We start from the raw sequence: 24,131 nt of genomic DNA on the forward strand, positions 1-24,131 counted from the left end.
CACAATATCGTACAGCCATAGTATCTAATAATAAAATATTGATATTAAATATTGAAAATATTGATACTTACAGATATAATCTGTCTCTGGTAGGATAATGCTTGAAAATTTTGAATTTTTGTATCAAGCAGCAAAACCTTGCATGTCCTGAAATGTACATTTTGCACACAGTGATGCTGAAATGATCTTTTTTGCAGCCCCAACTGATTATTCTACTGAACTGGCCAGGATGTATCATACAACACACCTGTCCTTTTCACGTGAATATTTTCTCGCAGCATCAGAAATTATTAGCACTTGCAGAATAAACATCACCTTAATACAGCCCACCTTAAAAAAACATACTCTGTTTCTTTCCTTAGTGTTTTTCTATCATATAAAAGAACAGGTTTAGCACAGCAAAGCAAATGTAATGCAAAACAAGGACAGAACTTCATCAGATCAAGAGGCTTTGTCTGTGTGAAGCACCTCTGCCCCTCTTTGCTTCTATATATATATTTTCAAAAATGTCCTTGAAGTGAATCTGATTGTGAAGAGGTGTTTGTTAAAGCTTTGTCTGTCTCGCTCTTCCTCCAGACTGAAAGACAAAGTGTAGCTGTAATAACTGGATCATTTCTGCTTTGCGTCTAATTTTAGGATCTCTGAGGTTGCATTTACACAGCATGTGAAAGTTAAATGTTTATTTCAGGCTGTTGACACTATCTTTTTAATGTGACCTTTATCAGACATTTGTCTGAGCAGTTCATGCTATTAAATGTAATGTTAATGCTCAAAAGATTAGCGCTTCACTTGAAGTTTCAGTTTCATCTTCTCCAGAATCCCAGGGCTTATTTCAGGGCATGCATTCAAGCTTGCTGTAAAAAGGACACATTATTTGCTCATGCCCACTGGTTTTAGTTTGCATCCATTTCTTCTTAAAACTTTTGTTCTTTAAGTCTTTTGTTTTTCTTTAATGTTACAAAAGCACCATCCTGTGGTTGTGTTCGGCCATTCCTTTATAAACATGTTTGAACAATGATCTGGCTGTTTAGACTATGTCACGTTGTCATGAATTGGATCTAAATCTGCTTCCAATACCACTTATGAAAGTAACTCAAATCGGTATTAATAATGTCAGATTCAGTATGTTTTTGCTGTTTACTTTGATACACTGATAATAAATCTGTGTAACATTTATTATGAAAAATAAATCTGTTTGGGCAACTTTTTCCTGCTGTGTGAAACTAGCCCTGTAGTAGCTTAAATTGGAATGAAATGATGAGGTCTATACTTCGCTGTTTAAACTAAAGAGAGGATGAATTTGGGCCACATTAACTGCAGTACAGCTTAATATCCTAAACCCCACCCCCTTTTTCTCCCTCTTTCTGTGGGTGCAGTGTCTGGGCTGAAGCCAGAGGACGTTCCTGAGCTGAGGATGGAGGCGGAGGAGAGACACAGTGCTGGATATGAAGTGCACCACCAGAAGCTGGTATGTTTCATGCATGCAAAGACTCAAACATTACTTTAAAAACTCCAAGCCCTAGAGCTTGCCCCTAGACTGAAGCTCTAGACCTTGTTTAGTCCCGAATTCTGGATTTTTTTTTAGTTCTTTCTAAACCAAAATACCAGGTTTAAAAAATCTGGATTAAATGACCAAAATTTATTCTGACCAAAAGAGGTGAATGAACTATAAATCATGTTTTGGTTGAATCCTATTATCATCTAATGAACAATAGAAGAATAAAAAGAATGGCTGTATCTACTGTAACTGTAGATTAACCTTTGTACGATTCAGTCACTCCTAAGTAGTGATACTCAGCTCATGTAGATGCACATGATGACAGGATGTAGTAAAGTTCTTTAGTGACCTCAGTCACTAAACTGCAACAGGAAACCAAAACTAACCAGATTAATATACAGTATACAATGAAACAAACACACTAATCTTGGTTGAGACTAATCGGGTAGGATTAGTTTTATCTGACCAGTTCACACACAATAAGGTATCTCAGTATAAATGACTGAGATGGGAGTAGCTACTCGATTTACACTTTGCAATGCATCGGCTCCGAAAAGACAGGATAATAACCAGTCTTAAATCTATGAAAGCCCATTTTGGCAATTTGTCTCATAATTTTGAGATACTTAGTCATTATTATGAGATACTAAGTCTTAATTATGAGATACTCCAAGATTTATTGTACTGTATCGGTACTGCACTGTCCTGTCTTTTAGACTGTCTTGTCTGTTGTATTAATTATAGTGTTATAGTCCTATGTTGCACCTATCGTTACACTTTTGCACTTTGTTCGTCTGTTGTATTGTTCCGTTTTGCACCATTGTTCTGGAGAAATGTAAATTCGTTACACTGTGTACCTGTACTCAGTAATGACGATAAAAGCCTCTTGTTTTGACTTGATTTAGTATCTCATACTTGTGACTTAGCATCTCGAAATTATGACTTACCACCAGTGATGTCAGTAACGCGTTTTTTACTTTTTTTCAGTAACGAGTAATCTAACGCGTTACTATTTCCAATCCAGTAATCAGATTAAAGTTACTTATTTAAGTCACTGTGCGTTACTCTCTCTCTCTCTCTCCACCTCATCTCCTCCACACACACACACACACACACACACACACACCGCTCCCTTACCCATTCCCCCTCCGCTCTTCCCCAATCACACGCGTCTCGCTTTCTCCCCTGTCTCTCTCTCTTGCGCTCGGCGTGTCTTTAGTTTCCGCCCGTTTTCATTTTTCGCCATTTCTCGGGCTCCCTATCTCTTTATAAAGGCTTTTTTTTGAGGCCGCGTCCCAATTCACTAGCCAGGGCAGCGGTCTGCCACAAATTTGATTGGCAGAGGACAGCATTTAAAGATTTTACACCACACATGATTGTAAGTTCACTGTGGCGCAGAGCGCACATACCGTAAAGACAAGAAAAGTTCCGGTGCTTTAAATGAACACTGTCAGAATTAAATCCTTCTCAGTAGTTGGGTCCGGTATGGGTCCGTATTGGACAACGTCTGGGTCCGGACCCGGACCGCAGTCTGCAAATATGTGATCCCTGGTCTAGACCATATACACGGTTCTGTTTTATAAAACCACTCCTTGCTGCCCTGCAGAGAACAACAAGTTCAATGTTCAGTTTAACAGTGTTAAATATGTCAGGTCAAGAAAGACTTTCTTTATTTTATATATTTTTTATAAAAACAAGTATTTATGTTTAGTAAAATCAAGAAAGACCATATTTTATTTTATTTTTTTTAAATATGTTAAGTTAATTTTTTTATTTTTATTAAAAAAATATATTTTTTTAGGAAATAGTTCAACTTAATAGAGATAAATTGTTGCTGTTAAAAATGCATTTTCCAATAAAGGGAGTATTGGCAAAACTGGTTATAATTTTTATGTTAAGGCGGCGGGGGGTGGGGTCTGCAGCTGCTGAAAGTAACTAATAAAGTAACTTGTACAGTAACTTAGTTACTTTTAAAATCAAGTAATCCATAAAGTAACTAAGTTACTTTTTAAAGGAGTAATCAGTAATCAGATTACTTTTTCAAAGTAACTATACCATCACTGCTTACCACCTCGTAATTATGACTTGCCATTTCATAATTATGACTTACAATCTCATATGCATGACTTAGCATCTTAAAATTAGGACTTAGTACAGGACCCTTACTTTTTTCCAAGTAGTGGAAATAGGCATTCATATAAAACCCACTTATAATGATGATAAGAATGTTAGTTTGAAAATTAGGAGCTACATGTTGATATTACAGATGTAGGGGATACACAATCACTTGTCTATAGCTGCAGAAGTGCCACGCCTCTGAGAAGTGCTTCTGTATGTGAGTGTTGCCAGCTTTACAACTGACTTGAGTGACCTGAGGTATCTTTGCCTTTAACATTCAAACTAAACGTCTCTTTACATTCATTAATGTTCACTTGGACGTGATTTAATATAAGCTGAGGTTATTTTTATGGAATAATTTACAGAAAAAATAACAAGGAGGGTATAAATAACTAACATGATGCTTTTGCATGAGAGTAAAGTGACAGGATGTCCAGTAAAAATAGTTTACCCCATTTCTCTTGGTAAAACTAATCCTGTCCGAAAAGGGTAATAGACTGTATAGTCTATAACCTCTCACGCGTACACACAGACGTGCGCACACACATTCTCACACATGGATATTTTTTAATGCTCTCTCTCTCTCTCTCTCTCTGCATCTCTATCACACTCCCTCCCTCCCTCCCTCCCTCTTGAGAGTAATGGTTTCTGGGCTCCAGTCCTCCACTCTGCCACGCTCGAATCTAAAGTGGTGCCAGGAGACTGGTGCAGCCTTGTCCTTGCCACCACGTTACAAGGTCAGGTTGGCATGACAACGCAGGCCCACTGAGACAGCAGCTGCCGTGGCTCCTCTCGAGCGTTCTTCTCTCTATCAGTGGAGTTGTGTCTTTCTCTTTCTTTTCTTCTTACAGTATTTTCTTCATTTCTCTCTCTCTCTCTGTACCAGGTGTTCTTCGCCGAAGACGTCAGCTCCAACAAGGGTGCTATTATTGGCCTGATGGTTGGTGGAGTCGTCATAGCAACCGTTATTGTCATCACCCTGGTGATGCTGCGAAAGAAGCAGTACACATCCATCCAGCACGGGGTGATCGAGGTCAGTGTGTGTGGGTGTGTGTGTGTGTATGAATCTGCTTGTTAAATATGTTTCTACAATTCCTACTTTTCAGTCAGTCTGTAAGGGCGTGGTATAGGGGAATTCTGGCATCCCATCATGATCGTCCCATTATACAGATATCCATAATTCTTCCAAAAATCTTTATCTTTATATGGTTTCTCATCCTGAGGGCCATGAACCCCCAACGGAAGCTGTAAACCACCATCTACTGATCCACAGACCATCCTTAGTGGGAGGTAGTAATCAGTAGATGGCCAGTATCTGCATTTGATGCACGTTCAATACTATTTGCAGGTATGTGCCAATCAGAGATGTGCTGATTGGGCGCAAAAGTGGTGGGAGGTGCTTTTTCAAGGGAGCCTCTGTCTCTGTGTGTGTGTCTATCCTGGCTATTTGGAGAAAGCTGGTTAACTGCTGTGTGATTGGCCATGCTGGGACTGCCCGAATCACAGCATGCAGAAGCTGAATTCATTAGAACTTTAAACTATATGACTCTGCACATCTGCTGAGATTTACATGAAAAAATTGTGGATTCCACTAAAAACAAAGTGTTTGAGCGCAAGATATACAGCACTGTGCTTTCAGTGTAAGAAAAAAAATCAACAGCTTACTATAACCATTATAAAAACATTATTGAAACACAAAATTGAAAAAAGAATTGTAAAATACACTGCCTTTCCAGCGGTCTAAAGCGCTGGCACTATGAGCGGGAGGTCGCAGGTTCGAACCCCCGCTCATGCAGCTTTGCCATCAAGCTGCCGGCGCTCAGAGGGAGCAAAATTGGCCCTGCTCCCTCCGGGTGGGTAGATGGCACTCTCTCCCCACATCACTAAAGGGTGATGCCCGCAGCACAGGGCGTCTGTGAGCTGATGTATCAGAACCGAGTCGCTGCGCTTTCCTCCGAGCGCGCTGTGATGCTGCTCGGCAATGCTGCATCAGCAGCAGCTCGAAAACGAGCAGTGGCTGACTTCACATGTATCAGAGGAAGCATGTGTTAGTCTTCACCCTCCTGGTGTGTTGGGGCATTACTAGTGATAGGGGGAGTCCTAATGAGTTGGTTGGGTAATTGGCCATGTAAATTGGGGAGAAAATGAGATTAGAACTAAAATTAGAAATAAAATAAAAAAATTACACTGCCTGGCCAAAAAAAAAGTCTCCACCTGGATGTAAGTAAGTAAATGATGTGGGGTTGATGCTGCAGTTGGTCTGCAGGTTTAGGTTCAGCAACAGTATGTGCTGAAAGAATGAGATCAGCTGACTACCAGAATATACTGAATATAGACCAGGTTATTCCATCAATGGATTTATTTCAGGTTTAGTTCAGGGTTCAGGGAGCATGAGATCATCATTTTCACACATGGATTGAGAGAAAGTTCACCAGTCCAGATCTTAACCTCATTGAGTTAATCTTTGGGATGTGCTGGATGGAGAAGAGCTGCTTTGTGCAGTGGTCAGACTCAACCATCATCAATGCTGCTGCAAGATCTTGGTGAAAACTAATGCAGCACTGGATTGAAATAAATCTTGTGACATTGCAGAAGCTTATTGAAAAAAATGCCACAGTGAATGCGTGATTCATTGTTAGGCAGTGTAGTCCATGCAGTCTGTTGCAAGGCATTTGGTTTGCTTGCCTTGTTGCTGAGTGCCTGCTTATGCAGACAAACAGCTTTAAAATATAAATAAGTAGACGCCCTGAGTTAATAAAGCTTGAGATTCCCCTCTCTATTACATCGATTTTAAACCTGTGGCACCATCTAGTGGCCCACAGGCCCATCCTCATGGGTGTCAGTAGTCTGTACTGGGCCAGTAATGGCACTTTTATGTCAGAAATGTATAACCTTAAATACAATTTACAGTTATTTAGTACATATTAAAATCAAGAGATCAGTTATGTTCAAACTATAAGCAATAATATATACTGTGATCTCAGCCTGGGGGGAGGTTAACTCACATGTCTGGAAGACCAATCAAATATCAGATACAGCTCATAATTTCAAAAAAGTCAGTTTGTCATGCTATTCTGAAAGTAAGTTAAAATTGACTAGGAACAGTAAATTATTATAGTATTTGTATGATATCAGGAACAAACACTACTCTACAACGTCTCAGCATAGATGATTTGTACTCATAAAATTCTTTCAAGGTTGGCAGGACTGTGTTAACTCTATAGAAGTGATGCCAAGCCGGTGGTGATTCTGGGCAAGCTGCCGATGGATGCTAATTTTGCTGCTTTTTGCGAATACAAATTTACACACATACAGTGAATGGAACTAGAGTGAAACAGCATAATTCTGTTATCCAGAATTGTTCTAGTCTCAGCATCTGTTTGGGGTACCAACACAGCAGATTTGCCCCTGAAGCTTAATGGGGAAAGCCAGTCCTTGTGCATGCACTTTTTAACAAAGTACTCAAAATTGTCTACCATATTTTTTGCACTATATGGCGCACTATCGATGAACGTCTATTTTCTGGTCTACTTTCATTATAAGGCGCATTAAGCGACACTAGTAAGGAACAGGGGTGTCACCATGCCTTCCTTCTAATTTCACCTGTAAAGTAAGGCTTAGTTAAGTAAACAAAACTGTAATTCTTACAACAACAAAAAAAATAATTATTTTAGATTCTTTCAGATTTTTATTCTAAAAACTGTTTATTTGGGTGAGCAAAGTACTTTCATTTATTTTCAGTAAGCTTAGATTTCCTGATTTCCACTATAAGGCTGGATGCAGCAATATTATCATTGGCAGCTAACCGCTAGCACTAGCTGCGGTTAGTGGCTAAAGCTAATTCTGCTCCAGCAGTGCTAGCCGGGGTTAGCAGCAGTTTACAGGCCAATAATACTTTTTTTTTTCGAAACAAAGAAAGAGCTTGCTTGTAGCGCAGTTAGCGGGTAATGCTAATGCAGCTTCAGCAGTGCTAGCCAGGGTTAGCAGCAGGCTACAGGCTGATAATACTCACCTCTGAATGGTGAAAGAGCTAGCTAGCGCTTAGGCGCGGTTAGGGGCTAATGCTAATACTGCTCCAGCAGTGCTAGCCGGGGTTAGCGGTAGACTACAGGCTGATAATAGTCACCTCTGAATGGAGAAAGAGCTAGCGCTTAGCGCAGTAAGCAGCTAAATCTCACTGAAACTCCTGTATAATGCTGCACTTCAGCGGAGTGGTTTTACTGCTCCTTAATACCTGACTGGTAGAATTTATACATAAGATGCACTGACTATTTTTAGGAAAAATGAAGGATTTTATAGTGCTAAAACATTATTGTGGTCTAATTAATTACTCTTTAATCACCCAAATGACCTCCTCCTTTCTTCTTTTCTTCTCCTTCCTCCTGCAGGTGGATGCTGCCATCACTCCAGAGGAGCGCCACCTTTCCAAGATGCAGCAGAACGGCTACGAGAATCCCACTTATAAATTCTTTGAGCAGATGCAGAACTAAGGCTCTGGTTTGCTAAAGCTGCAGCCCCCTCACCCCCAACCCAACCCCCCACTCCCCTTCCTCCTCCTCCTCCTCCTCCTTACCCCACTCTGGACAGTGTAGGGAAGGACTCGCTCCACGTAGTCCCCATTGTCTAGCACGCTTATTCACAATTGGCCATTTTCTGCTCAAAAAATAATAAACTGCATTTTTCATTGGCTGGACGGTCAGTTGATGACCCAAATGGACCCATGTTGTTTTCCTGCATGAAGAGGAAGTGCCCTTAGGCACTGATTCAGGGTCAGGTGTTGTGGTGACTTTTCATCAAGAGTAGAGCTTGGGTAGTGGGTAGGATTAGCTGATCCATGGTCCGTGTTTAAGGACATAATGTTCCCACGCTGTCCATTCCCGTTCCCATTCCCACACTGCTTCATCCGATCCACACTGGGATATAATTGGAGGCTGTTAAAGACTTTAAAACACTACTTTTCCCTTTTTTCTCCCTTCATCCCCCCCCCCCCCCCCCCTTTCCCCTTTCCTCACCCACCTACCCCGTCTTCTTTCGCATCGCTCATTCGCTTTGATGACAGCTGTGCTGTGTTTGATTACGCCAGGTTGTAAAGGATGAAATCACGATGACAATAACGATTACAGTGATGACACTTATGTATCTCTTGAACGAGCGCTTTATTTTAAGAGTGTTTGGGTTTTTTGATTATTTCGTCTTTTTTTTCCAAGAAAAATGAAAAATATTTGTAAAAAGGAGAGAAAGAAAACTGACTAAATGACTAAAATACTCTTTTTAGTTGCATCTAATGTGTCGCCATACTGCAAAAAGAAAAAAAAAAGAGCTAGCTGTATCTATTTAGTGCATGACGAAAAATACATGAAGAAAAGAAATCTCTCTTCTGCTGTCTGGATGGGTCTTTAATCACGTAGAGATAACTGCGTAATTAGGGGCGTTCACATGCACTCAAAAATCAGTTCATAATTAGATTACAGTTCGGATTGCAGTTATTGTGATTATTCAGTTAAACAGCATACTCTGATTTCTTAGATTGGAGTAAGATCTAAAAAAATCTGATTAATAAATCTGATAAAGAGAGCTGGATTTTTGCTCAGTAATTGGATTTATCGGTGCATGTAAACTCTAAAACAGAGTATAGGATCTTGGAATTATTGTGTGCATATGGTTCAGGTTTTGCGCCTGATTCTGCAAGATGATTGGCTGGTTGCGATCTCTCCTGCAAATCTGTTTATTGCCTGACTGCTGTAAACACTTTGATCAGATTATTGATTATGAAGTGCATGTGAACACACTTATTTTCAGCAGGGTTTTTAACATTTAGCATCTTCTTGTGAAAGCTAATAAATGAAGAATAGGCATAGTTGAATTGGCTTTCTGTTTTGGTATTGCATTCTCACGATTGGTTGAAGAGGTCAGTGATTTTGTTTGGATGGATTTTATCTTTTATTTGAGATTTTTATTATAATTTTTTAAACTTTGCTAAGTTCCTCCAGCTACTGGGGGCTGGATAAATCTGTCTGTGTATATTACGTCTTTTCTGTTTTATTCTATTTGATTTTTTTTTATTTCCTATGCATTTCTGAGATTTATTTCCTCGCTCTGCCGACCTGCTCTTTATTTAATTTACGATTCCCATTTGGATTCACACGTCATGTGGTTGTATGTGTTTTGTAATGGGGGGTTTTCAGGGTCTGGGGGGTGGGAGGTTGGGCGGTTGGGAGGGTGGGGTTATTCACTGTATGTACATGTTGTTTTCTCCAGTCAGCTTTGTGTTTTTGTATGGTCCCATGTTGCTAATGTGTAAAAAAAACTAAAAAAAAATAGAAAAGGAAAAGAAAAAAAATCCTCTCTTCCTCAAACTCTCTCTCTAGAGGTTTGGGTTAAATCCTCTCTGCTCTGGTTTTCTTGTTTCTTCTCTCATTTCTTCTCTTTCACTCTGATTCCTCGTCTCTCCTGCTGTCAGAACAGGTGCGTGCCGGAGGGCGGGATTGTGCTGGAGCGAATTTAAAAAAGGGGGGGGGGGGGAGGAGCAGGAAATGAGAGAGATAGAAAGAGCGAGAGATAGAAAGAGCGAATGGAGAGCCCAACACCTTTCCTGTCCTTATCAGCCGTGCACAGTCTACACACACTCCTTTGTGTCGCCTCATCTTTTGTTTTATTGCGACTCGCTGTTGCTTTGGCCCGTTATTGAGGATTGTTTATCATGTGGCTTTGTTACAGGATCTAGGCAGGGTTGCCAGATTGTAGCTTTCCTCTGGTATATCATACAAGCTGCACAGAGCCAGGGAATACTGGAACAGATCTGGCAGGACAGCCAGGGTAACAGAATGCAGGTCTGAAGGTGAAAAACAAGTAGAGACAACTTGTCCTAAAACTTTTTGAGTTCTTTTAATAGCAGAGGACAGAAATGAGACATTTTCCAGGGTCAGATTGTTAAAGGTTTTGAGGTGTGCAGATATAAAGACCGTCGTACACCAGACGCAACGCATCATGCTTTTCTGTACAGCCCTTAAACAACTCTAAACTATTGTCCGAGAAGGAGATAAATACACCAGTGCTGAGAGAATGCTGGGATATGTGCACTGGAGCTTAAGAACTTCAAGCGCTGTTCAATTCCTCAGTGCGGTACACTGTAGCTTGCATTATTACATTAAAGCAGCACTAGGTAAGATTTCCTTAATTTTTAAACGTTTTAAAGAAGTAAAATTACAGCTTGAAACTCACTGCAGCGCTGCATTGAGGTGTAATAGGAGGAATAGCGGTGCTCTCGTGTCTGTGCCGGAGCTCCTCTGAGCTCAAACTAGACTGTAAGTTTTCCGAGGCGGCCGCGACCAACGCTCGCGAGAACTGCGACCTGCTTTCCGACCTTTAGTTCTAACAGTTCTACAAGCACTACTGGTTCATTCTTTACAAACTAACATACAGACACTCTGGCAGAAGCTGAATAGAGACCGAATATGTCTGTGAAAACCAGAAAGAAAAACTAATCGGCCTGTAAAATGTATTACACTCTACAACTGTAGAAGGAGCCCTCGAGCACAAAATCTCAATCCTACTTAGTGGAGCTTTAAGTAAAAAAAAAAAAAAAAAAATTACAACAAATTTTTTTAGTATATTATGAAATGCTACAATTCTATTAACAAAACCCCCTTTTGCCAGTGTTTGAGGACAAGCTCATAATCATTGTAGAACCCCCACCATTTCTCTATATGTTCTAAAATGTTCTCTTCAGTCAGGACTGTTATAAAGAGAAACGCAATCCATTCAAAGTTGATCCAGATTCAAAATGCATGTTAATTCCAGGTGTAAACAGCCCAAGTTAACTTTTTCCTGCATCTGATTTACATTAAAAAAGTGTGGCGTTTCTTTTTAAACATCAGGGAGGAGCTCAGCTTTCTGAATCCAGGATCAGGACCTCAGCTGTGTGATTTCTGTTTCTGATTTTAATCTGATTTAATGAGTCGTGGAGTGGACAGTGCACTGTAAGCTCTGTAAGTACTGTAAGTACGCCTCACTCTGAAACGTGTCTCACTCTCTCAGCTCTTCTAATGAATGTGACGAACACTACACTACCCATCTAGCATGCATTAAAAAAACACGTCTGCACTGCTGTGGTGAGTGTCTTCAAAACAATTGGGGAATGTTGTACAGTAGAAAGTTCTCGTCTACATCTTAATTTTGGGGATATTTTTTCTGTATCATCTGCTTTTTGAAAGGTTTCCTGTACAGCAGTCTGTCTGGGAGTGGTTGGTGATTGAGATATTCTGGGTTGATTGTAGTTAATTGCAGTGGATGTTTGGGTTTTCTGAAGAGTTGGGAGGCGTGGGCAGACTGCACTGTAGATACAGAGAATTCAGATTTCCTTTAGTTTCTTTCTCTGTGACTTTTTTTTCTTTTCTTCCTCTCTGTGTAAGTGTATGGAACATTTTGCTTTGACTGGGAAAACTATGCTTTATACACTGTATTCCATAAATAAAGTTTTGAATGTACATACGGATTACTGGTGTGCCGTGTGTCTTTATTGTGCAGAATGCCTTTGTGCTCTTTTCCAATATACACTATATTCCCACAAGTATTCCCTGTGCTCGCCTGCATACTGTTAGGTGGTGTAAGGCTTGGATTTGAGCTCCTAAAATAATACCACAATGTTTCATGGTATTTTTGTGATGACGATACTCATGGGCGTGTAAAAGTGGACCTGACTACCCAGTGCCCAAGTAGGGAGAGGGGCCCATAAAAATCCTGATTTGTTTTTTTTGCTCACGTTTCTTGTGTACTGGCATGGATGTGGCCCATTGACATTTGAGAGTGTACAGGGCCCAGAATTAACTGCTACTCCCCTGACGATACTCTGGGTGATATGACTGATCTTATAAACCTGAACAGAACCTCTTCCAGTGTTCTTTTGGTATTTTGGTGGAGGTCAGGTTTGTGGAGGACAAGCACTTTTTACTATTTACTACATAATTCCATATAAGTCCATATAAGTTTAATGTGAATCCACAATTAAAAATTAATATGGAAATAAACATATTACAACATATTATAACAAACATTTTAACTCCTACAATGTATGTGTATATATATATATATATATATATATATATATATATATATATTTTTTTTTTTTTTTTTTTTTTCAAAAGCTGATTTATGGAGAGACTGACTCACTCCCTATTTCCCCCGTTATATCAGAAAATCACTGCTCACCGCTAGAGGGAGCCCGCGAGAGAGTCCTCAATAAATGGAGGTGAATGGAGCTAAACTACCCCAGAATATTCCTTTAATTATAAAAAATATAATATTTTTATAAGTATTTTACTAAAAATCAAATAAATCGTATCTGTATATTTCAGTTTTTCTACAGTAAACAGGTTTTATACAGTAGAGTCGCTGCATTACTGCTACTGTGATCTGATTGGTTGGTGAGCTGATACTTGAGTTACAGTCAGAGCTCGTTTAAAAGTTTTATAACTGGAGTTTAAAAGCTTTAAAATTATATCTGCAGTGCTGAAACATTAGTGTTATCTGTTAAAGAAATGAAATAAAATTTAGTTTAACAACAACAAATATTTATAAAATAATTTTTTGCTCCATCAACCTATTGGTGGTGCATCAAACCCAGAAGATATTCTGAAGTGGGCATTCTCCTCTCTATACTTTCTCTCGTCGAGCGATTTTGTGAATATTAACAAATATAATACCATGAAAAAGTGAAAAAACAGAAACAGTGTGAATGTAATAAAAATTACTGTATATTTCTTCAGCATGCCTTATATATTTATTCAAAATATATTTCTGTTTAATGTGGTATAATATAGTACTTTAAATTATTCAGCCATTATTGTGTTTAAACCGTATATAAACCTCAGCAATAAGGCTTTACAAACATGCCTCAGATAGCAAAAAGAAATTAAATTAACGCTCATGTTTCCATCGGAAATGCATTTAAACAACGTTAATTTCCACCATAAGAATAAATTTATTTAGTGTATGGTTATATATATATATATATATATATATATATATATATATATATATATATATATATATGCTTTATATTAAACCTCACTTACATTAAATCTGTATATACTGTTTGTATTGTATTCTTATATTCTGTACTGTGCTCTTGCAGAGTTGAAAGTTACATTTAAATAATAACTTATTAATATTAATTTTTGTGTGAAGCACAGATGTGAGAGTAGATTTAGAGTCCAAACTGTTCAAAACCTTTAAATAAACAATAATTCATTATCAGACTAACATTAACCGATGATGCCTATTAGGGAATGTTTAATTAAATTTTATTTTAAGTTTGTTTTTCCATCATGAACCTTAAACGATATAATGCAACCAAAAATAATATTTATTCAATGTTCTTTTCTATTAGGGAAACAGCGAACAATTTAGTTTTATCAGTTATTTTATTCTAACATTAAATATCATGTTTTTAAAGCACTGAAACAGTTTTAAAATCTGTTTACTAGATACACAAAGCACTCTGAGGTTTCAGCCCCCAGATGCAGATAATGTACAGAGAATGTATAGAGAGGAGAATGCCCACTTCAGAAAGTCTTACGGGTTTATTACACCACCAGAGGGCGCTCCAGACCTAAATGAATGGGTATAAATCATAATTTATTAATATTTGATCATTTTTAAACTGTTTTTTTTTTCTTCAACAAATAACCATATTAAATATTTCAGAACTACAGATTAATATCATTTTTTAAGCTTTTAAACTTTTATAAACCTTTAAGTTATAAACCTTTAAAACGAGCTCTGACTGTCACTCCAGAATCAGCTCACCAACCAATCAGATCACAGTATTAGTAATGCAGCGACTCTACTGCATAAAACCTGTTTACTGTAGAAAAACTGAATTATACGGAGAAGATTTATTTGATTTTTTTAGTAAAATACTTTATTCTACTTTCTACAATTAAAGGAATATACTGGAAAAGTAGTTAAACTATATTTAATTTGAGTTTTTAGCTGTTCAGTTCCATTCACCTACATTGATTGAGGACTCTCTCGCTGGCTCCCTCTAGCGGTGAGCAGTGATTTTCTATTATACCACAGTTAGTTTCAACCTTGAAATGTGATTGGCTGAGAGGCGTTTTATCAGTGACATTATTAGCCGGTAATGCACTGTAACCGAAGCTCTCCATGTATTACTCCGCCACATACAGGTAACCTAGCCACGATTCCCAGCGAAATACAAACCAAATGCGATATCATTAAACACCACTGGGCGCTGGATCCCGTAGGCTCACAGTGCAGAAACGCCTAAGGTTCACACTATGTAAGTTATCAACGTGGTTACCTACATAGTTCTAACTACGCTTTTGGGAAACACCTGAGTCGCAGCTGCATCGTCCAGACTATGTAAGTTGCTAATGTAATTAGCAACTACGCTTTTGGGAAACGGACCCCAGATCTGTGCAGATAATAAAGGGAGAAAGGCTAATTCAGATTCAGAAAAAGACATTTAAATACTAAATTTTTTAAAACATACTAACAGTAATAATGTTAAATAAAATAAAACTGCTGATTTTAAACAAAACTAATATTCTCGTTCATCAAATATTTCTCCATATATTGTACAATTTGTCATTCATGTAATCATCATGACAGGCAGGCCTAAATCTAATATAAATAAAATCAAATAGAATAAATATAGCATTTTGATTCACATTAATAGACTCGATAAGTAAATTTTTTGAGGGTGTTTTCATTTATTGTAATGATAATGATAAGTCAATAATGTTATTATTGTGACAGGCTTATTTAAAACAATAAATATTGTTGAAATGTACTGAATAGTATTTCTAATTTGTTTTGTCTTTCCGTTGTTGATAAAACACAGACAGAACTACTAGGCTTCTTTAGTAAACAGGATAAAGCACTGAATCATAACACAAGTTAAAAAAAGGCGACAGTCCGGACCTTGGCCTGACGAAATTTTCTTTAACTGGACCGAACTAAATTCTAATTAAATACCCCTGCTATAGAGTGTGTGGATGAAGCTGATGAAAAGCAGTGCTGCGTTAATCCTCTCTGAAACTCTGAATGTTTACAGGGAACTTCAAAAAGTAGATCTTCAGTTCTGCCGGAGTCTGAAGGGTTAATGAAAGAGAGAGAAACCGAAAGCTGCTGTAAACGGAGAGCATTCCAGAAAGAGAGCAGGGCGGATTTCAGAGCTCAGCGCTTTATATTTCACCCGGTAAGTTAAAGATCCGTCGCTAATATGGTTTATATTGAGTTTATATATCGTTTTTATGGAGCTTATAAAGATCTTATATAGAATTTAAAGAAAGAAGAAGAAACTATATAAACTATTAAACAGAGCTGAGCTTCAGTCTCTGTTCCGAATCAGAGTGACGCAGAAGAAAAAGTGGAAGATTCAGTTACTGTAAAATACTTCTGATCCGCTGAGAAACGGTTAAAACTTGAACTTAGAGTTTAATCCAGATGAAATAATGAACTAGCTGTGTGTTTGTGTGCTCTGTGGGTCAGTAGATCCAGTACTACTAACTTTACTGTAACTAAAAGGAACGAACGGATAACAATGTGATTACATTGATCCAGTAAACCGAGTTGTTTCAGTGAATCGAATCGATTTAAACTGCGGCTAAATTGAACTGTTCTGGGCTGTTGGGGGATTATCGTCTAGTATTCAAATTGTATTAGAAGTAGAGAGAAATATCACGCTTTTATAACCAGCTACCACTTCGATATGTAATTGTATTCTCACTGTGTTGTCTGTAACTTCCTGGTAAAAAGACTGAGCCGAGTCAGATTCACGGAGCTTAAAGAATCGACACCTGTTCGGTTCCGGACTGAGACTAACTCGACTCAGCATAACCGTTAAGCTTCGTGAAGTCTGTATTTTTGAGCCACATTTAGCTAAAAATGAGCTACAAACTGAACATGGACGGTGGATAAAAGAATGAACACGATATTCGAGTCATTTCACTCACTTTTAGTACAATGTTGTGCTCTGAGGTAAAACACAGCGTTAGTATTTGCTCAGCTAGCGTTAGCATAGCATAGGTTTAGCATTAGCCAGGTAACTAACTAGCCTAGCTAATCTACATAAATCCTGTTTAATCTTCATTTTAAACAAATATATTAGAAGAGAAGAAGAAGCAATTAGTGGCCTTTATTTAAACTCTATTAGTACATGGTTTTATGGCTAGTTTTAACTGAATATTTTTTGCTTTTAAATCGTGTCGTCTGGCTCGTTAGCATGATAGCTAACGTTAGCTTGTTAGCATGATAGCTAACTGTCTGACTAGGCCAAATATAACTTACTGTAATTACAGAGAATATTTAACATTTAAAGAGATAAATAAGTCCCGGTCTAATGAGAATATCATTTACTGTAGTTACAGAGAATATTTAACATTTAAAGAGATAAATAAATCCCGATTTAATGAGAATCTGGTCCATATCCTTTAGTAAAAGCTCATTTTTGCAGAATTTGTGCACCCTTTGTTCAATTTTAAATCCATTGAATAAAAATATATAACATAAAAGAGGGCATTCCTGCCAAAAAAGTCAAGACTTCATGTAAATATCTAAGAAAAGTGTTAAAAAAAAAAGTGTCATTTAGGCTGTATTATAAGAATTACATATGTAGGAATGTCCACAACATTTCAGTGTCAACAATTGTAGTCTGTAAGTGAGCGGGCGGCAGAAAACTACCCTTATTTTTAAATCCAAAACTTGACAGGTATGCTTAAGATAATGGTCTGTTTTCTTGATAGACTCACAAATGTTATAAATATTTGGGACCCTTTTTAGAGATATTTAGGGAAGCCGGGAATAGTGCACCACACAGCTTGATTTGGGTCTTGGGTCTATCTTGTCTTTTCTATCATAACCATGGGAAAAGTATGGCAGCAGCAGCAATGTTATTATTAATGTATTTATTTTGTATTCTGTTTATTGTTGATGTAAAGTTGGGTTTGTGCACAGTTGTGTGTGCATGTATGCGTAATAAGCGGGGATGTACTCTCGTTCAGTAGTAATGAACGTCTGACTGTTGATGTTAAATTCAGAAAGTAATGCACCTGTGTTTTCTGTTACCAAGATAGCATACACCAGAAATGTATCTGAACACACATCATTTCCAGACCACCATGCCCACTGGTGTTAAACGATTTGCAAGCACCATTGCTATTTAAAAGACAATATACTGTTTAAGACTGTGTAAGATAGCAATAAACATTGGAGTGCGCCTTGAACAGGATGTAAGATTTGACCCTTTAACTTTCCTTTAAATTGTTCAGTCTAGCTTGTGTAGTTACCAACAAATTTAAAAAGAAATAAGTTAATTCATGTAATGTATTTTTTCCAAAATAATAAATTGGTAATGGATGAATTTTAACCACTACTATATTCTTTTTTTATTAGGTATTAAGTGATGTGGTGCTGATACCTGGTTTATTATAATCTGTGCCCTGGTCATGCTTTAAACTGGGAGACTGTGTGGAGCCGAGAGCAGCAGGTCCAGTGTCTAGTTCTGTGAAAAGAGCACAAACACCAGGATGGATCCTCCTTACTTCAGCAGGAAGGAAGAAGTATATGACATGAAGTGAGTTACTTTATATTGATAATTTAAGGCACACCATTATTAGTGATCAAAGTGGCTTATCAGTGATCTTGGTTTACAATAATCTCAAATGTACATTTAGTTTAGATTTTTTGGCTTATAAAAACATGAAAATATGAATTTCATCACAACTCTAAATGCTATTCAGTAGTGTGTGAGGCCACTTAAGTAGATTTAAATTATATTCAAATCTGGGGAATGTGGTATGAGGCCAGGCATTGTGTTGTTCCTACCAAGAGGAATCCAGGGCCCACTGCACCAGCATACGGTCTGGCAGTGGCTTAACAACAGTGAGGGTTCCGTTGGCTATCCAAACTTCTATACTTACGTTCTATAAAATAATATCACGATATTTCATTATATTTTGACGATAACGATACTTTTGGCGATATGACAAAACACTGAATTAGAATTTTTTTTTTTTTGAATTTTATTATTGCATGCAATATGATATGGCTAACTGAGATATTAAAAAAAAATAATTTTATCAGATTTGTAACAGAAGTCCATGATTCAGATTGTCATGATACTAATAATACCCTCCAAATATCTCCATATATCCAGGATTAAAGTTATATAATCTGTCTCCGTATATACTGGGAAATGAGAAGAGTGTGAATTTTTCTTTTGCTGAAAACTGCAAAAAAGTAGTACTCTGTTGCGATAATTAGGGGTGGGTGATATGGCCCGATATTTCAGGGTATTCGGTAATCAATGACATCACTTAGGAGGACAAGCCACATAAACACATTTATACATGCTTAAAGGTCTCCTTCTGCTAAAATGCATGCTGCATATGAAACAGCAGCAGAGCTAACACTGTCTTGTCAGTTAAAGAGCTTACGGCTCAGTTTATAACAGCTAGTTAACGTAAGCTATCATGTGTAAGTAACTGTAAGTTTACAGATCTCTGGTGAATTCAGTGTTTAACAGAGACCTTAAATATACATTATTGAAGCACTTAGACTTTTTATTTTGTGCTAAACATTTTTTACCTTACCGGTGTCCTCTGGTATAATTTCATTATTCAAATCCTGTCCTAGCAGTACTTTAGTGGTACTGCTGTGGGACACCAGTAGAGATGAGCAACAGTTTAGTGTTGGTCAGTGTTTATCTGTTGTTTATTTTTTACCTGTTTATCTCTGTGTCTCCCCTTCACATTTCCAGACTGCAGACATTTAGAGCAGAACCTCCAGAGCCCAGCTGTGTGTCTCTGAAGAGCAACTATTCCATGGAGCAGCCTCATAATTTCAGTAATGAAAGAAGCAGCACTGATCTGAGGTGAGACATAAATGCATGTTTTATTTTTTTGAAAGTGTGCTTTTGTTTGATTTTCTTTCCCTCTGCTGTCTTTTACAACATTAACCAGATACCTCTCTTGAGAGTCCATCATTTACTACTAGAGTATCAGAACACTTAATGGATTCCGCTCTCGAGAGTACATCACTGCATTGTGACAATAAATTTTTTTATATAACTCTAAGACTTCAAATGTGTAATTACTCAACCAGTAAATGCTGTTCCTTTAAGTTAATTAGATGCTAATTGGGGACATGGAAAACGATGTAAACCAAAGTAAAGCTTATACAAAGTGTAATGTAATAAAAATCTGGATTTATAGGCATCTATCAAGTCATTAAGTCAAATTTGGTATCAGTATTGGCAGATACTAGAAAATCTGACATTGATATCAGATTGGAAAAGGTAATATCAGTGCATCTCTAGTATTTTGTGCTGGATATGCAGCCTCTTTTTGTTTTTGTTTCCACTCTGAGCTCTAAAATTGCACAGGAATCCACAACCCCTCTCAGCTGGTCTGAGTTCCAGATTGTTTTATATGTGGCTCATTTTATCTTAAGGGACAATGCAGAACATTACAGAGGACCTCCACAATCATGCATGATCAAGTTTGCCTGTAAATGTGGCATTCAGTCCTGCACTCAGTTGGTATTGGTGATCATCCAAACGTACTAATTAATGATTGGTAATCAGTATTGGCTCCAAAATACCACTGATCTGTTGGTCTCTACTGATACACGTCTGTACCTAATGTGGAGCTGTGGTAAGTGCTGTACAACACAGCATTCAAATCTGTAATATGTTCTGATGAACTTGGCTCTGCGGTGTTACAGGAATTTATTTGGTGTGAGGATAATTCATAACATTAGGATTCGTGGTCATTTATGCCCTGACTTATTATTTTGTGTTAATCATTTGTTTACTTACTGGTCTTCTTTGGTATAATTTCATTATTGAGATCCTGTCCAAACAGTACTTTAGTGTTACTGCTGTGGGACACCAGTAGTGACGAGCAACAGTTTAGTGTTTGTCAGTGTTTATCTCTGTGTCTCCACTTCACATTTCCAGACTGCAGACATTTAGAATAGACTCTCCAGAGCCCAGCTGTGTGTCTATGAAGAGCAACTTTTCCATGGAGCAGCCTCATAATTTCAGTAATGAAAGAAGCAGCACTGATCTAAGGTAAGACATGAATGCAGGGTGCTTTTTATTTGAAAGTGTGCTTATGTATTTTCTTCCACTCTGGTGTTTTCAGAAGTGGATGTCCTTCTTGAGTCCATCAGTCAGCCTACCAGAGTATCAGAACACTAAATGGATACCCATCTCAAGAGTACATCACTTCGTTGTGGCAATAATTGTTTTTTCATAACGCTAAGACTTTAAATGTGTAATAACTCAACCAGTAAATGCTGTTCTTTTAAGTTACCTAGATGATATTTGGGACAGGAAAATTTGTCTTTACCAAAGTAAAGCCTATAAAAAGCGTGGGATCAATATTGATACTCCGTTTGGCAGATACTAGAAAATCTGGCATTGGTATCAGAAGGGAAAAGGTGGTATGTGTGCATCTCTTATATTTTGTGCTGGATAGGCAGCCCCATTTTGTTTTTTGTTTCCCCTTCTGTGCTCTACAATGTAGTTCTGCACAGAAATCTACAAACCCGCAAGCTAATATATGAACTTGGCTCTACGCTGTTACATGAATTTATTTGGTGTGAGGAAATTTCATAACATAAGAATTTGTGGTCATGTATGCCCAGACTTATTATTTTGTGTAAATAATTTGTTAACCTTACCGGTGTCCTCTGGTATAATTTCATTATTCAAATTCTGTACAAACAAGTGTTAATTTCATTGACGAAAATTTTTTGTCAAAGTTTTCGTCAACAAAGCTTTTTTTCAAGATGAAAACAAGACGATAATTAAATAAAAACAGCATCAAAAAATGAAAACAAGACTAAATTAACTGACATTTTTGTCAACAAATAAAACGAGACGAAAATGTTCGGTAGCGACGACATCCAATCAGAACTGATTTAGTTTTGTTAAAGGTAGGGACCAGTAAGGTAGAGATCCAATCACTTCTGCTGTAGCGTAGGTGGAGAGGCGGGACAAGCGGGGTAGTCGGCCAATCAGTACCCATCTCTTTTCCAGTAGCGCGGCAGCGGTCAGATACAAAACCCAGGAGGACTGAACTCGCCTGTGAACTGTTGTTACTTATGGGGCTCATCTCGAACTTAACTCTTCAGTGTCAGCAGTGAGAAAAAGGAGAGACCATATATTTCTCCTGTGACGTCGCGAAAAACAAGACAACGTGTAAAAACCATGTGGGACGACCGGTAAAAACACCACAAATCTTTTAGCTTCTGCAGACAAGAGTCACACAGATCTCCATGCAGAGATCAGCGTTTTAATGCTGATGTTATTTCATGAGCTGATGGTGTGTTTAACTCGGCTGTGTACTAGAAGAATCCACTGCTGTTCTGTAAAGTTAATGTTTCTGATACAGAACTCAGTCATTAAGATCAGATCATCTGTTTAGTCCCACAGTGGGAAAATATATAGCTAGTTCTGACAGCAAGAACAGGTCAGAATGGAAAAAGATGTAGCGAAAATATAACAATAAAATAAGTGAATCTGTGAACCCTAAAGTCTGTGTAAAGTTCCTTACATCACTTTCTCATCAGTTTCTCACTTTAACTCATGAAGTCTCTCAGTACATCCTGAGAGCATCTCTACAGGATAGTGTGTGAAGGTGTGTTTTTGACCTCATTTATAGAATGTAGCTACGGTAGGTGTGCTGGGTTAGTGATGGAGATAAAACTAGATCCTTTAAAACTAGATGTTTTACGTCTACAGCTCTGTTCAAACTATAATTTAACCATTCAAATGCTGATTTCTAGAACACCATCTTTAAACGTATAGTATTTACAGTCACCTACATACAATAAAAATGTATGTTACATAATATATAAATATATTTCACATTCAAACATTAATAATATTCCATATTACTGGTAATAAATGTTTAATTTTGTATAATTGTATAATTTATAATTCAAGGTAACTGATTAAAAAAGCATTTACATTTACACCCTTTACATTTTAGTCGACTAAACTGACTGTAGTCTTAGTTGACTATATTCTTATGATATTTAGTCGATTAAACTAGACTAAAACTAAAAACATTTCAGATGACTAAATTATGACTGAAACTAAATGCCATTTTCTTCACAAGACTATGAGTAAAACTAAATCAAAATTAACACTGGTCCAAACAGTACTTTAGTGTTACTGCTGTGGGACACCAGTAGAGATGAGCAACAGCTTAGTGTTGGTCAGTGTTTATCTGTTGTTTATTTTTTGTTTACCTGTTTATCTCTGTGTCTCCACTTCACATTTCCAGACTGCAGACATTTAGAGCAGAACCTCCAGAGCCCAGCTGTGTGTCTATGAAGAGCAACTATTCCATGGAGCAGCCTCATAATTTCAGTAATGAAAGAAGCAGCACTGATGTGAGGTAAGACATGAATTCAGGGTGCTTTTTTTTTTGGAAAGTGTACTTTTGTATTTTCTTCCACACTGGTGTGTTTTAGAACATTAACCAGATACCCCTCTTGAGAGTCCATCCGTCAGACTACTAGAGTATCAGAACACTTAATGGATACCCCTCTCGTGAGTACATCACTGCAAAATACCAAGTTTGAGGATAATTCATAAAGTAAGGATCGGTGTTCATTTATGCCCAGTTTATTATTTTGTGTTAATCAGTTGTTAACCCTGCTGGTGTCCTCAGGGATATCTTTATCATGCAGATCCTGTTCAAACAGTACTTTAGTGTTACTGCTGTGAGACACCAGTAGAGATGAGCAACAGTTTAGTGTTGGTCAGTGTTTATCTGTTGTTTATTTTTTGTTTACCTGTTTATCTCTGTGTCTCCACTTCACATTTCCAGACTGCAGAAATTTAGAGCAGAACCTCCAGAGCCCAGCTGTGTGTCTATGAAAAGCAATTATTCCATGGAGCAGCCTCATAATTTCAGTAATGAAAGAAGCAGCACTGATCTGAGGTGAGACATGAATGCAGGGTGTTCGGGCCTCACGGTCCGTGGCATTAGTTCTTGTTTTTAGCGCTCGTGCTAGCCGCAAAATAACGTCAGAAAACACTGAGAAAGCTGCAGAATTCTTTATGAGATTACAATATCAGTGCGAGAGAGATAAAAGCACGTGTAGTGAAAAAGGAAAACCAGAACACCCCATGCAGAGGATAAACTGATAAATCTCTCTCTCTCTCTCTCTCTTTCTCACTCATAGTTGATAATTTTGGTGAAAATCAGGGAAACCTGTAGAGTTTATTGAGTTTTTGAGTTTGTTAAGTGTCTCTCATTCTGAGCTCTCTGATGTAATCTGTAAAAACGAATAAAACCTAGCAAACTCACTCTAAAAACTGACTGAATTGGATGAGAAAAGGTGAAAACAAAATAAAGTCTTTAAGTACATCCTGAGAGCATCTCTACAGGACAGTGTGTGAAGGCGTGTTTTTGACCTCATTTATAGACTGTAGCTACGGTAGGTGTGCTGGGTTAGTGATGGAGATAAA

General features: G+C 37.7%; 2 protein-coding genes across 8 annotated transcripts in view; both read left to right on the forward strand.

Moving 5' to 3' along the window:
- appa (amyloid beta (A4) precursor protein a) overlaps window positions 1-12,110 on the forward strand; it is a 68,212-nt gene extending 56,102 nt beyond the window's left edge. For both annotated transcript variants that reach the window (XM_049469263.1, XM_049469262.1), the window contains 3 exons: window positions 1,377-1,468; window positions 4,503-4,649; window positions 8,005-12,110. In XM_049469263.1, the coding sequence (XP_049325220.1) occupies window positions 1,377-1,468; window positions 4,503-4,649; window positions 8,005-8,106 (341 nt within the window). In that variant the 3' untranslated portion in view covers window positions 8,107-12,110. The remainder of the gene's footprint in view (window positions 1-1,376; window positions 1,469-4,502; window positions 4,650-8,004) is intronic.
- A 3,616-nt stretch (window positions 12,111-15,726) lies between these two features.
- Window positions 15,727-24,131, forward strand: part of LOC111190302 (uncharacterized) — a 492,977-nt gene continuing 484,572 nt past the window's right edge. For 2 of the 6 annotated variants that reach the window (XM_049469798.1, XM_049469800.1), the window contains exons 1-5: window positions 15,729-15,839; window positions 18,035-18,215; window positions 19,401-19,514; window positions 20,601-20,714; window positions 22,939-23,052. In XM_049469798.1, coding sequence (XP_049325755.1) covers window positions 18,169-18,215; window positions 19,401-19,514; window positions 20,601-20,714; window positions 22,939-23,052 — 389 coding nt within the window. In that variant the 5' untranslated portion in view covers window positions 15,729-15,839; window positions 18,035-18,168. Of the gene's footprint in view, window positions 15,840-18,034; window positions 18,216-19,400; window positions 19,515-20,600; window positions 20,715-22,938; window positions 23,053-23,487; window positions 23,602-24,131 lie in introns of all 6 variants that reach the window. The other 4 variants (XM_049469796.1, XM_049469799.1, XM_049469797.1 and 1 more) reach the window with 4 other exon arrangements.

This window comes from Astyanax mexicanus, chromosome 21 (assembly GCF_023375975.1).
Source record: "Astyanax mexicanus isolate ESR-SI-001 chromosome 21, AstMex3_surface, whole genome shotgun sequence".
Taxonomy (NCBI): Eukaryota; Metazoa; Chordata; class Actinopteri; order Characiformes; family Acestrorhamphidae; genus Astyanax; species Astyanax mexicanus.